At 38.8% G+C, this 13,011-nt stretch overlaps 2 protein-coding genes across 2 annotated transcripts in view; one reads left to right on the plus strand and one right to left on the minus strand.

Moving 5' to 3' along the window:
• The window catches only part of LOC123500569, a 31,928-nt gene extending 31,645 nt beyond the window's left edge, over nucleotides 1-283 (minus strand). Inside the window, exon 1 of the mRNA XM_045249257.1 lies at nucleotides 185-283. Within this exon, the coding sequence (XP_045105192.1) occupies nucleotides 185-213 (29 nt within the window). The 5' untranslated portion in view covers nucleotides 214-283. The remainder of the gene's footprint in view (nucleotides 1-184) is intronic.
• Nucleotides 284-1,123: 840 nt separating this feature from the next.
• The window catches only part of LOC123500570 (sorbin and SH3 domain-containing protein 1-like), a 91,407-nt gene continuing 79,519 nt past the window's right edge, over nucleotides 1,124-13,011 (plus strand). Inside the window, exons 1-2 of the mRNA XM_045249258.1 lie at nucleotides 1,124-1,256; nucleotides 3,162-3,393. Coding sequence (XP_045105193.1) covers nucleotides 1,241-1,256; nucleotides 3,162-3,393 — 248 coding nt within the window. The 5' untranslated portion in view covers nucleotides 1,124-1,240. The remainder of the gene's footprint in view (nucleotides 1,257-3,161; nucleotides 3,394-13,011) is intronic.

Genomic DNA, 13,011 nt, shown 5'->3' on the forward strand with positions numbered 1-13,011 from the left:
TAAAACATGACATAAAGATAGGAAACATTTTTTAATATCTTGCACTGAAAACACGAAAGTTGCTACAATAAGGTCTGTTATTCATTCCGTTTCACATCACCAAAGTTAAAACAGATTTGGAGACTCCCAGCTGCCTCCTTCACTCTGGTCACCTGTCCTTCACCTCATTATTGTGTCTACATACCTAGGAATGCTGCTCATTTCTCCTGGCATGCCAAAAGTTCCTTCTCAGTATTTCTTTCTTTTTTCCTGCCAAGACACAGCCCTCATGTCAACTAGGCTTACTCCCTCCATTACAAAATGGCCGCCTGGGTGGACACCTGTTAGACGATTATTGAATATTGTGTTTGCAACGGCTCAACAAAATGAACCTCCTTATTTATACTGGCCTCAACCTCTTTAGCACTATAAGACATTTCTACCTTGAATTTGGGTATTATTATACGATTTTATTGATATCAAGAATGGTTTATGGAGATCAAAATAATTAATCAGTGGCCAGTCCTCACTATTTTAATCCCTAAATGAGTTTCTGAAGCTATATAAATCACCAAATAGTAACCAGAATGAATAGGAAAGCGTGTCATGGTATTAAAGGAGTTAAAACATGTGTCAAGAGAAAGCCTAGCTGAGAGACTGTACGTACCATCAAGATTAACATTAAGATCAATAGAGAGAAATGAAACATTTGAAACATTTGAAACCTTTATTCACAGTAATAGTTAACAATATATGTTCTGTATAAATATTTTGAATATACAAAGTTAAACTAATGCTAGCCTTTATCAAGCATCGCTTTTTAGCCACAAAATTTATATAATTCAAAATAATACCTAACTGGGTCAGCAGATGATAATACCAGTGATACTAGTTTTTTTTTTTTTTTATGAAGGGAAGGAAAAAAAAATATTAAAAAAAGGCCCTCTTGAGTGGTGGCTCTCTACAAAGAGAAAAGCATCAGCCAAAGTTAGGGAACACAAGTCGTAGGAAGTCGGAAATACAGATGCAGGGAGGGAGTTCCAGAGTTTACCAGTGAAAAGTATGAATGATTGATCTGGAGCGATCCCGAGCCACCTGTAGCATCAAGATCAAGATCCACTTCATGGCGTGTGTTTAGCTATAAATGTGTGTGTGTACTGAGGCAGGCGTGTTCGTGTAGGTGTAGGTGTGGCATGTCAATGTATGGAGAGGTGACACTTACTGAAGAGAGAAGAGGCGAATAGCGATAAGAGAACACAAAATGTTCAGATGTATTGGTAAGTGCTGCTCTCTCTCTCTCCCTCTGTGTGTGTGTGTGCCAAGCAGTGTTCTATGGGCGTGTCCATGTGTGTGTGGGCGTGAGAGACGAACTATTGTGGAAAGATAATGTGCATGTGAAAAGTGTTGTGTTTAAACGATATGCTACAGGAAAGTTTGCGTTTGGAGATGAAGGTTTGGCAATGTCCTTGAGAAGCCGTCCCATGCGCTCGCCTCCATTCCTGGCTCACCCTTCGCAGCTCCCTCCTCCACCCAGCTGATTTGACGTCACATATATGAAGCCACGCTATTGGTCAGAGAGAGAGAGAGAGAGAGAGAGAGAGAGAGAGAGAGAGAGAACTTTGCTGTCACGTGACAGCAGACAGCATGTGTGTGTGTGTGTGTGTGTGATATCCCTTTTACATCGCGAGACAACAGACATTTATTTGTATTTATTAATGTTTATTCATTTCTTTTCTTTTTATTAATTTTATCTTATTTATTTATTTATTTGTATGTATATATATTTTTTTGTGTGTGAGATAACTTTTAGGTCTCAAGACTGTGTGTGTGTGTGTGTGTGTGTGTGTGTGTGTGTGTGTGTGTGTGTGTGTGTGTGTGTGATCACTTTTACATCGACAAGTTTTCCTTTATCATTCTCTCTCTCTCTCTCTCTCTCTCTCTCTCTCTCTCTCTCTCTCTCTCTCTCTCTCTCTCTCTCCTTATTCATTGTCATATTCTCTCTCCTTATTTGTGATAATCTCTCTCTCTCTCTCTCTCTCTCTCTCTCTCTCTCTCTCTCTCTCTCTCTCTCTCTCTCTCTCTCTCTCTCTCTTCTTATTCATTATCATTCTCTCTCTCTCTCTTATTTGTGATCATCTCTCTCTCTCTCTCTCTCTCTCTCTCTCTCTCTCTCTCTCTCTCTCTCTCTCTCTCTCTCTCTTATTCATTATCATATTCTCTCTCTCTCCTTATTTGTGATCATCTCTCTCTCTCTCTCTCTCTCTCTCTCTCTCTCTCTCTCTCTCTCTCTCTCTCTCTCTCTGACCAATAGCGTGGCTTCATATATGTGACGTCAAATCAGCTGGGTGGAGGAGCTGCGAAGGGGGAGCTGGGAATGGAGGCAAGCGTGCGGGACGGCTTCTCGGGGACAGTGCCGAAGATTTTTAAAAAGTTTCATTCTGTAAGGGAAAGTTTTGGGTCACTGTTCTGTGGCAATAAAAATATAACCCAAACTAATCGAAGCCTAACTGAAACCTTAGCTAAGCAGACAGGTAGCCTAACCGAGGTGTGCTATTGTTTTGTTAGTTTGGGTTATCATATTGTCATTGGCCGCATCTTGTCAGCCCAGTGAAAGAGCTGCGGAAGGGGAGCTGGGGAGTGAGGACAGCTGGAGGGACCACTATATTGGGACAATGCCATAACTAACCTAGCCTAGCTAACTTCATCTCACTGGTTCTGGGGAAGACATATCATCGGTATGTGTCATCTCAACTAAGTTTTTTTTTTTTTTACGTTAAAAGCCTATAGTGCCTTTAGGTTCACTTGAAGAGTGGTAGGAAGCGCTGTTCAGCTTCCGCCCAGTAGTGGTACAGGCAATTTTATTTATAGTGGTACTCATATTAAGGCCCATATCACCACCATAGCTCATCTTGGGTGTAACCACTTAGAACTTGGGTATCATGGTGACATGTGGGTGACTTTAAACACCTCAGCAAGTGGCAAAGAGTTTAAGGCTGTACATGGTGGGTGGTTAGGTTAGGCTAAAGTTAGGTCAGATTAGGTTAAAGTAAGTTGTGATCAGGTTAGTTTTAGTTATCATAGTTTCATGCCAAGGTTTTTTAGGTTTTCAGGCAATTTCTAAACATGAGAATGGCGTGATGACTTGCATACAGCACACCTCACTATCTTATCATCCTTTGCAGAGCCCCAGTATGAGTATATTCGGACCCCAGTCAGAACAGAGTCCAAGCCTAAGCAGGGGCTGTTCGGCCGTTCCAAGGATCTGTCCAGCCATACAAAGGATCTGTCCAGCCATACAAAGGATCTGTCCTGCCGTCCAAAGGAGAACACGAAAAAAGTTAAAGATAGCTGGCGGCAGAAGAAGCTCACTCAACTGGAAGACATTGAGCGCCAGATCGTCAACAACAACGTCACGTCAGTGTACTCAACATCAAGTGTTGTGCCACATGACAATAATAATGATAGTAACAGTAATAATAATAATAATAATAATGATAACAATCATAATAATAATAATGCTAATAATAATAGCAATAACAAGAACAATATTAACCTTAATGCTATTGATTTTCCGAAAAACTGCAAATGTTTTCAACATTAATCTGATGCTGTCAACTGATGATTCAATGAATTAGTTTTTACTTCATTTTTATTAGTTTTGATAGCAGGAGCTTGTAGGTGGAAGCATTGGGCACACTGTTCAACAATGTCACACCAAAACTGAGTACGCTCTTCTTCAATAGATTGCGGACATGTCAGTTAATGTTGTCTGAGTGGCATCTTCTACTAATCTAAATATTCTATTGTGGGCTTCTGGTACAGGTAGAAATAGTAGTTGTAGTAGTAGCAGCAATAAAATAGGCTTTTAGTGTTTAGGCTATGAGTTTGCTCTTTCATTGTGATAGTGCTAGTAGAAGTAGTAGTAGTAGTAGTAGTAGTATATAATATTAGTATATACACATAAAATTATATTCCTGGTTTGCAAGATTTCCGGTGATAACAGTCACCGAATTATTAACAAGATATATCAGTGTTTTGTCACTTAATGATGCAAAAAGTAACTCATGACATATCATTTCCATAACATTGTCATCCATTAAGAGGGAAAGACAGAGGGAAAAAAACTTAAATGAAAATGTGTGTGTGTATTTACCTATTTGTGTATTACAGGGCCCGAGCTAAGCTCTCTGTGTCCTGTCTCCTTGTTCATTCCTGTCATATCTCTCTTTCATCTGATTGACACACCGCGTCAACGACATCACTGCTCAATTTATTCCACTTATCAATGCTACGATGCGGGAAACTGTATTTTCTCACGTCATTTAGACAGATGTCTTTTATTAGCTTTTTTCCATGTCCTCGGAGATGATTACTTGTGGTCACCTTTATCAACTCTCTGTCCAGTATGTCAATCTTGTTCACCAATTTATACATAGTTATCATGTCTCTTGTTCTTCTCTCTTCTAATGTGGTCAGCCCCAGTTCCCTCAGCCTTTCCTCATAGTCTAACTCCCTGAGTCCTGGTACCATCCTTGTTGCCAGCCTCTGTACCCTTTCCACCTTCTTCACATTTTTCTTCATATGCGGTGACCAGACACATGCTGCATATTCTTACTGGGGTCTTATTAAAGTGCATAGTATCATCTTCATCATTCCTTCATCTAGGTAGTGGAATGCAAGGCCAATATTTTGAAGCATGTTATATGTTTTCAAAAATATCTTGTTAATGTGTTTCTCCGGTGACAAAGTATTTTGCACAGTTACTCCTAAGTCTTTCTCCTCATTGGTCTCTTTAATTTTCTCATCACCCAGTCTGTAATCCCTGTTTGGTCTGTATCTACTTCCCATTTTCATAAAATGGGTCTTGTCTATATTAAATTCCATCTGCCACTCCTTACTCCACTCATATATTTTATCAAGATCTTCCTGTAACTTGTTACAATCTTCCACATTCCTTACTCTCCTCATAATTTTAGTATCATCCGCAAACATGTTCATGTAACTGTCAATTCCTACTGGCATATCATTAACATAAATCAAAAACATGATGGGACCAAACACTGACCCTTGTGGAACTCCACTTCCACTCGGACTTCCTTCCTCTCACCACTGTTCTCATTTCTCTTCCCACTAACTAATTTTCCATCCATTTTGCTAGTTTTCACTTATTCCTCCAATCTTCTTTAGTTTCCACATCAGTCTATTGTGTGGTACTTTATCAAAGGCCTTTCTCAAGTCCAGGTAGATAGCATCCACCCATCCCTCTCTATGTTGTAGTATGTCAGTCACTCTTGAATAAAAACATAATAAATTGGATACGCATGATCTTCCTTTTCTGAAACCAAACTGCCTTTCACTCAGAATGTTTTCACTTTCTAGATACTCACTCCACTTAGCTTTAATTACTTCTTCACATACCTTGCACAATATACTAGTCAACGATACTGGTCTATAATTTAGCGGTTCCATTCTACTACCATTCTTATATATAGGCACAATGTCAGCTCTTTTCCACTCTTTCGGGACTATTCCTGTTCGTATGGAGGTTTCCACAATATCAAATACGGGGTTCAACAATTGATCCTTACATTCATTTAGCAACCTCCCAGATATGCCATCAGGCCCCATTGATTTATTAATATCCAGATTGCTTATAATTTTCCTTACATCTTCCTTAGTAACCATGATGTCCTGCATTTGCTTTATTTCCGTAGGTCTTCCTCCCATAAAATGCTCCTCCTTTGTAAACACTTTGCAAAAGTTGTCGTTCAAAATTTCAGCTATATCTCCAGCATCTCATATACTTCTTCCCATTTTTACCTTTTCTATTGCCTCCCTTATATTTAGTTTTCCATTTATGAATTTGTAAAACATTTTAGGGTCACTATCACAGTTTTCCACCACCCTCTGTTCATATTCCTTCTGTGCTTTTCTCCTTACTTGAACATATCTATTCCTTGCTGTTTTTTAAACTTCTCTTGATAATACATCACTGTTTTTCTTAAGTTTCTTCCATGCCTTTTCTTTGTTCTTTTTTGCTTCTTCATAATTTCTATTAAACCACTGTTTATTATTTAAAGTCCCCTTTCTGTAATATGGCACAAACCTCTTCACAGCAGAGTTATACAAATCCATAAATTTATTGTATTTCAATTGCATATCCCTTTCCTGGTATACCACTGACCAGTGAATTTCATTAAAGAATTCCCTCATATGGTTATAATTTGCCCTAATATAATTTAATTTTTCCTCCCTGCGTTCCACAATCTTATTCGTTCTTAATTCCGTATCCAGCTCAAAGCTTAGGACATCATGATCGCTTTTCCCCAAGGGACATTTATGTTCAATTTCCTCTTTTAGAGATGCCCTGGTAAATACCAAATCCAACCTTGCTGCAACATCTTGTCCCCTGCACCTTGTTGGTTATCTCACCCACTGTGTCATCAAGTTATTTGTTGCTACCTTTAACAATTCTTCTGCCCACTCACCACCGTTCACCACTTCGTAGTCTTCCCACACCATTTCTTTACAATTAAAGTCTCCAACTATCATCACTCTATCCTTTCTGATGAGTTCTTGCTTCATTCTGTCTAGAATATTTCTCATCACCATTTGGTACTGTTCATATTCCCAAGCACTGGTTCTGGGTGGTATGTATACTGTTATAATATTAATGTCCCTCTTGCCATCTGTTATAAGCATACTTATCACTTCCTCATTTCTCTTACTATAGTTCACCTCCTTCACTATCAGATCTTCCTTAGTAAGAACCATTATACCACCACCTCCTTTATTTTTTTCAATCATTTCTCCATACTTTGTAGTGTTTTACAACAAACCAGTCTAGCTTTATTTCGGGCCTTAGCTTTGTTTCCACTACACATATTATGTCCGATTCGTTATTTCTTAGGTAATCCATACATTCTAGCCTCTTAGACAGAAATCCATCTATGTTCGTGTAAGTCACTTGTATTCCATTCCTAGTCTCTTTCTTCCATGTAATGCCTATTCCATCTGTTTTATCCACCACTTCTTTAGCCTCCCATTTCTTATCCTCCAAAAAAACGTGGTCTTTTCTTCCTCTGTTCTTTCGTCATTCCTCTCCTTCACTTCAGTTACAAGCTCTTTCATTTTCATTTGCTCATCCTGTGACATATTTCTTCTTATGTAAATTGTTTTGGTTTCCTCAGAGTCCTTAAGTTTCCAAGCTCTCCTCAACAAGGCCTCAGCTGCCACCTGAGACTTTAATTTCAATATTAATGGTCTATTCTTGCCTGCCTCAAAAACTCCCAATCTCACACTTTCTTCTACCTCAGCATATAGGTCCTCTTCCTCCACAGAGATCTTATTCAGTAAAGACTTAATCCTGTCATTTTCCTTATTCCTCCTATCCTGCCAGTTTCTGTTAGCTTCCTCCCTCAATCCTGTTATGATCACACATTTTTTCTTTTCAGCAATATCTCTCACCACATACTCATTTTCCTTTAGTGCCTTTACCATTTCACTCTGCGTAATCACTTTATTTTCCTCTTCCTGCTTTTTCACTATCTGCCTAAAGAACCTTTGTACCTCCTGATGTTCATGGTTCACTTCTTTCATCCTGGTATCAATTAGATTAAGGCATTCCTCCTTCCTCAATTCCCCTTCAGATATTTTCATCTCCATTTCCAGGAGTTTAGCCTTTATCTCTTCACATTGTTTCCTTAGTTGTTGGTTTTCCTTCTCCATCTCTACTTTTTCCTTCAATAGCTCTTTATTCGCTAACGTTAACAAATAGATGTCTTTTTTGAACGAATCATTCTCGGCTATAACTCTATCCAGTTTTTCTTCTATGGACAAAATATTTAGGAACTTACTTTCCAGCGCCTGGATTTTTGCATCCATATCTAATTTCTCCAGTCCTCTTGGAGTAGTTATAAAACCTTCAAAATCCTTGGGTTGTCTAGGAGTAGCCGCCATGTTTGTTATCGTCAGCTGATTACGGCCAAAACAATCACCGCCCACACTCTCCTCTCAGGGACCACTCTCCATATCCCTCACTTTCAACACTATGCGACAGTAGGACATCAACAGGACACTAACTCAGAGGTACCTGGGCCATGTAACACCATAGGTATTTTCACTTCTTCCCGTCTACAGCCAGAGACAAGCCGTCCTCTCTCAGCGACGGTGAGTGTGTGTGTGTGTGTGTGTATTTACGTTCAACCCTTCAGAAAATTAACAGATCACGCGGGGACGCCACGGAACGCCTGACTTCCGATATTTCTAAAATTTCCGATTGGGGCAGAGAAAATCTAGTAGTTTTCAATGCCTCAAAAACTCAATTCCTCCATCTATCAACTCAACACAACCTTCCAGACAACTATCCCCTCTTCTTCAGTGACACTCAACTGTCTCCCTCTTCCACAATGAATATCCTTGGTCTGTCCTTTGCTCATAATCTTAACTGGAAACTTCACATCTCATCTCTTGCTAAAACAGCTTCTATGAAATTAGGTGTTCTGAGGTGTCTCCGCCAGTTTTTCTCGCCCTCAACTGCTTACTCTGTAAAGGGCCTTATCCGTCCCTGTATGGAGTACTCTTCGCATGTTTATTCCAGTCACACAGCTTTGCTTGATAGGGTGGAATCAGCTCTTCTTCTCATCAACTCCCTCCTCTGACTAACTGTCTTCAGTCTCTTTTCACCGCCGAAATGTTGCATCCCTTTCTATATTTTATCGCTATTTTCATGGTAAGTGTTCTACTGATCTTGCTAACTGCATGCCTCCCCTTCTCCTGCGGCCACGCTGCACAAGGCTTTCTTCTTCCTCTCATCCCTATTCTGTCCAACTCTCTAATGCAAGAGTTAACCAGTACGCTCAATCATTTATCCCTTTCACTGGAACTCCCTCCCTACATCTGTATTTCCAAATTTCTACAACTTGTCTTCTTTTAAGAGGGAGGTATCGAGGCATTTGCTCCCCTAATTCTGGCTGACGGTTTTGGCACTTTTTGTACTCTTTGGAGAGCAAAAAAAAAAAAAAATCTTGCCGGCTCATCGTTTCCTCTGAATCTTGTGTTTTCCTTTACTCTTTGGACCATGAAATTATCTATCATTAGGTTCAGGAATCTATCTCCCCAGGCATCTTCCCCCATACCACTTTCATAATTTTCCCAGTCTACCTCCTTACAGTTGAAATCTCCTACCAATATCACTTTTCTCCTTTCCTTAATGATTCTTGTAAGACTCCTTATTGTGTCATCTATCATGTCTCTATATTCTTGGTTAGTCCATGAGTTTGTTTTTGGTGGCACATTTGTTGCAATGATTGTTAACTCTTTTTTATTAATATGTATCTTAACATACAATATTTATGATTTTCCTTCCCCAAACTCCACTTGATTTACCACTATCTCCTTCCTTAACATCATCATGACTCCTCCTCCTCCTTTACCCACTCTTTCTCTCCTCCATATATTATACCTTTTATCTATGTCTATTTTTATTGCCTCATACAATATCTGGTTCTTCTTTCTTTATGTAATCTCTTAATTCTAATTTACTAGATAAAATCCCATCTATGTTTGTATACATCATTTTAATCTCTTGTTCTTATCATTTTAGTTAAACTTGCTCCATTCTTTTCTCTTCTTTCTCTTTTATATACCATTTCCTTATCCTGTCTCCTATAATTCTCCAAAAAAATGCCTTCTCCTCCTCTGACCTTTCATTATTTTTTTCTCGTGCTTCTGCCACCAGTTCATTGTGTCTCTTCCTTTCTTCCTCGTTTCTATTTTTCTTTATATATATATATATATATATATATATATATATATATATATATATCTTTGCAACCTTCTGTTTCTCTGAGTTTTGTTTTTCTATACAGTACTTCTTTTGCTGCTGCTTGTGATTTTAGTAATATCTTAATTGGTCTCACTGTTCCTTCTTGATATGGTCCCATTCTATGGATTTCTTCTACTTCCTCTTTTAAGTTCTGTCTATCCTCGTCATTCAGATGTTTTAGTAGGTCTTTTACTGATTTCATTTTGTCTTTTTCCCTTCTTGGTCTATATTGGTAACATTTTTTCTTTCAGTTCAAAAATAATTACTCTTCTTTTTTTCTGCAATTTCTCTTACTAAATTTTCTTTTTTCTTGAGGACTCCTATCATTTTGCTTGTCATATTTTCATCTCTTTCTTTTAACTGTTCCTGAAATACTTCTTGAAATGATTCCTTGTCTTTCTTATCTTGTGTATTTACCTAATTTTACCTAATTTACCTAATTGTAACATACGGGAAAAGAGCTATGCTCGTGTTGTCCCGTCTCCATATCTATTAATGTCCAGCTTTTTCTTAAAATCATGAATATTCCTTGCGTTGACCACTTCCACGTCTAAACTATTCCATGCTTCCACCCTTCTATGAGGGAAGCTATATTTTTTCACATCTCTCCTCTATGTGGCCATTTTTAGTTTTTTCCCATGCCCTCTCGACATTCTTTCATTCCACATACACAGATCTTCCCTATCCATTTTTCCATGCCAATCATCACTCTGTATATTGCTATCAGGTCTCCCCTTTCTCTTCTGTTTTCCAGGGTCGGAAGTTGCATTCTTTTCAGTCTGTCTTCATAAGTCAAATCTCTTAAGTCAGGCACCATTTTGTTGCAGCCCTCTGTACTTTCTCTAGTTTTCTTATGTGTTTCTTTAAGTTCGGAGCCCACTGTATTGTTGCATATTCAAGCCTCGGTCTTATCATTGCAGTAATTATTTTCTTCATCATTTCTTCATCTAAATATACGAACGCCACTCTTATGTTCCTCAATAAGTTCAATACTTCTCCAATTATTTTGTTTATATGTCTCTCTGGCAATAGGTCATTGGTAATTGTCACCCCAAGGTCTTTTCCTTCATTTCCTATCTTGTACATACTCCTGATTCTTCTTTCACTCTTGCCAAACTCTATTTTCTTGCATTTTGTCGTGTTGAACTCCATTTGCCATGTACAGCTCCATTTCCATATTCTGTCCAAGTCTTCCTGGAGTAGTTCGCAATCTTTGTCACATCTCACTTTTCTTAACAATTTTGCATCGTCTGCAAATAGGCTCACATAACTGGACACCCCATCCACCATGTCATTTATGTAGACCGCGAACATTACTGGTGCCAACACTGATCCCTGTGGAACTCCACTCTCCACCAAGCCCCATTCTGATGGTCTGTCCTTAATTATTGTTCTCATTTCTCTTCCTACCAAAAGTCTTCCATCCATTTTAGTAAACTGCCATGCACTCCTCCTACCATTTCAAGTTTCCAGATCAGTCTCCGGTGTGGTACCTTATCAAAGGCCTTTTTTAAATCCAGATATATTCCATCAGCCCAACCATCTCTTTCCTGTATTACATCTATCACCCTCGAATAGTAACATATCAGGTTTGTCGTGCATGAACGCCCTTTTCTAAAACCAAATTGACACTCACAAAGTATGTCATTTTTCTCCAAGAAGTCTGTCCATCTATTCTTCACCACCCTCTCACACATCTTAGCTACCACACTTGTAAGTGACACTGGTCTATAGTTCAATGGGTCTCTCTTGTTACCTGATTTATAAATTGGGACAATGTTAGCTCTTTTCCAGTCTTGGGGCACTACACCTTCCCTTAATGAGGCATCAATTACTTCACAAACTTTTTCTGCCAGTTGCTCCCTGCATTCTCTTAAAATCCATCCTGATACCCCATCAGGTCCCACAGCTTTTCTCACTTCTAAACTCCCCATCATATTCTTGATCTCCTCCACAGTTACTTGAAACTCCTTCATAATCCCTTTCTGTTCCATTACCAGTGGTTTGTCAAAAGCAGTCTCCTTTGTGAATACCTTCCGAAAGCATCCATTCATAGCCTCTGCCATTTCCTGGGATCTTCACTGCATACTCCATTTACTTCTAAACTTTCAATACTTTCTCTATTTTTGATGTTGTTGTTCACATGTCTGTAAAAAGCCTTGGTTGGTCTTTACATTTATCAATTATATCCTTTTCTTGTTTCTTTCTTTCTTCTCTTCTAATCAACACATATTCATTTCTTGCTCTTTTGTAACTTTCCCACTGCTTAATCCGTCTTTTCCTTCTCCACCTCTTCCATGCATCCTCTTTTCTTGTTCTAGCCTTTTCACATCTATCGTTAAACCAGTCCTGCTTTCCAACTTCTCTATGTTGTCTTATTGGTACAAATTTTTCTCACCTTCTTTGTATATTTTATAAATTCCTTCCACTTTTCATTTGCTCCTTAGCACTCTTGAATTTCATCCAATTTGTCTCTTGAAAGAATTTCTTTAGGTTTCCAAAATCTGTCTTGGCATAATTCCATCTTCCCACTTTATATTCTTCATTTCTTCTAGATTTCTCTTCATCTATCACCTTGAACTCCAAAACTGCATGATCACTCTTTGCTAAAGGGCACTCCACCCTCATCTCCTCAATGACCATTGGCTCTGTACTAAAGACCAAGTCCAGTCTTGACGATGCTCCTCTCCTCCAAACCTAGTATCTTCTTTGACCCACTGAGTTAACACATTTTCCATTGCCAGTGTCAATAGTGTAATTCCCCATGTTGTCTCTGATCCTTCCATTGACCAGTCCTCCCAACACACCTCTTTACAATTAAAATCTCCCATCATTATAGTTCGTTCACAGCCACCCAACATTTCTTCCAGACATGTTCCTGTATCACTTATCATTTCTTCATATTCCTGTACTGACCATGCATTTGTCTTAGGTGGTACGTACACCACTATGTAGTGCCTCTTTTTCCTTCATTAGTTTCTGCTCTGATCTTTAGCACTTCTGCCTTTCCCATACCTTCTTTCACTTGATCCACCTTTATATCTTTTTAACCAGCAACATCACTCCTCCTCCCATCTTACCTACTCTATTTCTTTTCCAAACATTATATTTCTCTTCTCCAACCATCATCAGGTCTTCTCCTCTCTCAGTTTTGTTTCAGTAAGACCCACAATATCTGGGTTCTTGTCCTCAAGTAATCGTTGAGT

Source organism: Portunus trituberculatus, unplaced genomic scaffold (genome assembly GCF_017591435.1).
Source record: "Portunus trituberculatus isolate SZX2019 unplaced genomic scaffold, ASM1759143v1 PGA_scaffold_410__1_contigs__length_386818, whole genome shotgun sequence".
Taxonomy (NCBI): Eukaryota; Metazoa; Arthropoda; class Malacostraca; order Decapoda; family Portunidae; genus Portunus; species Portunus trituberculatus.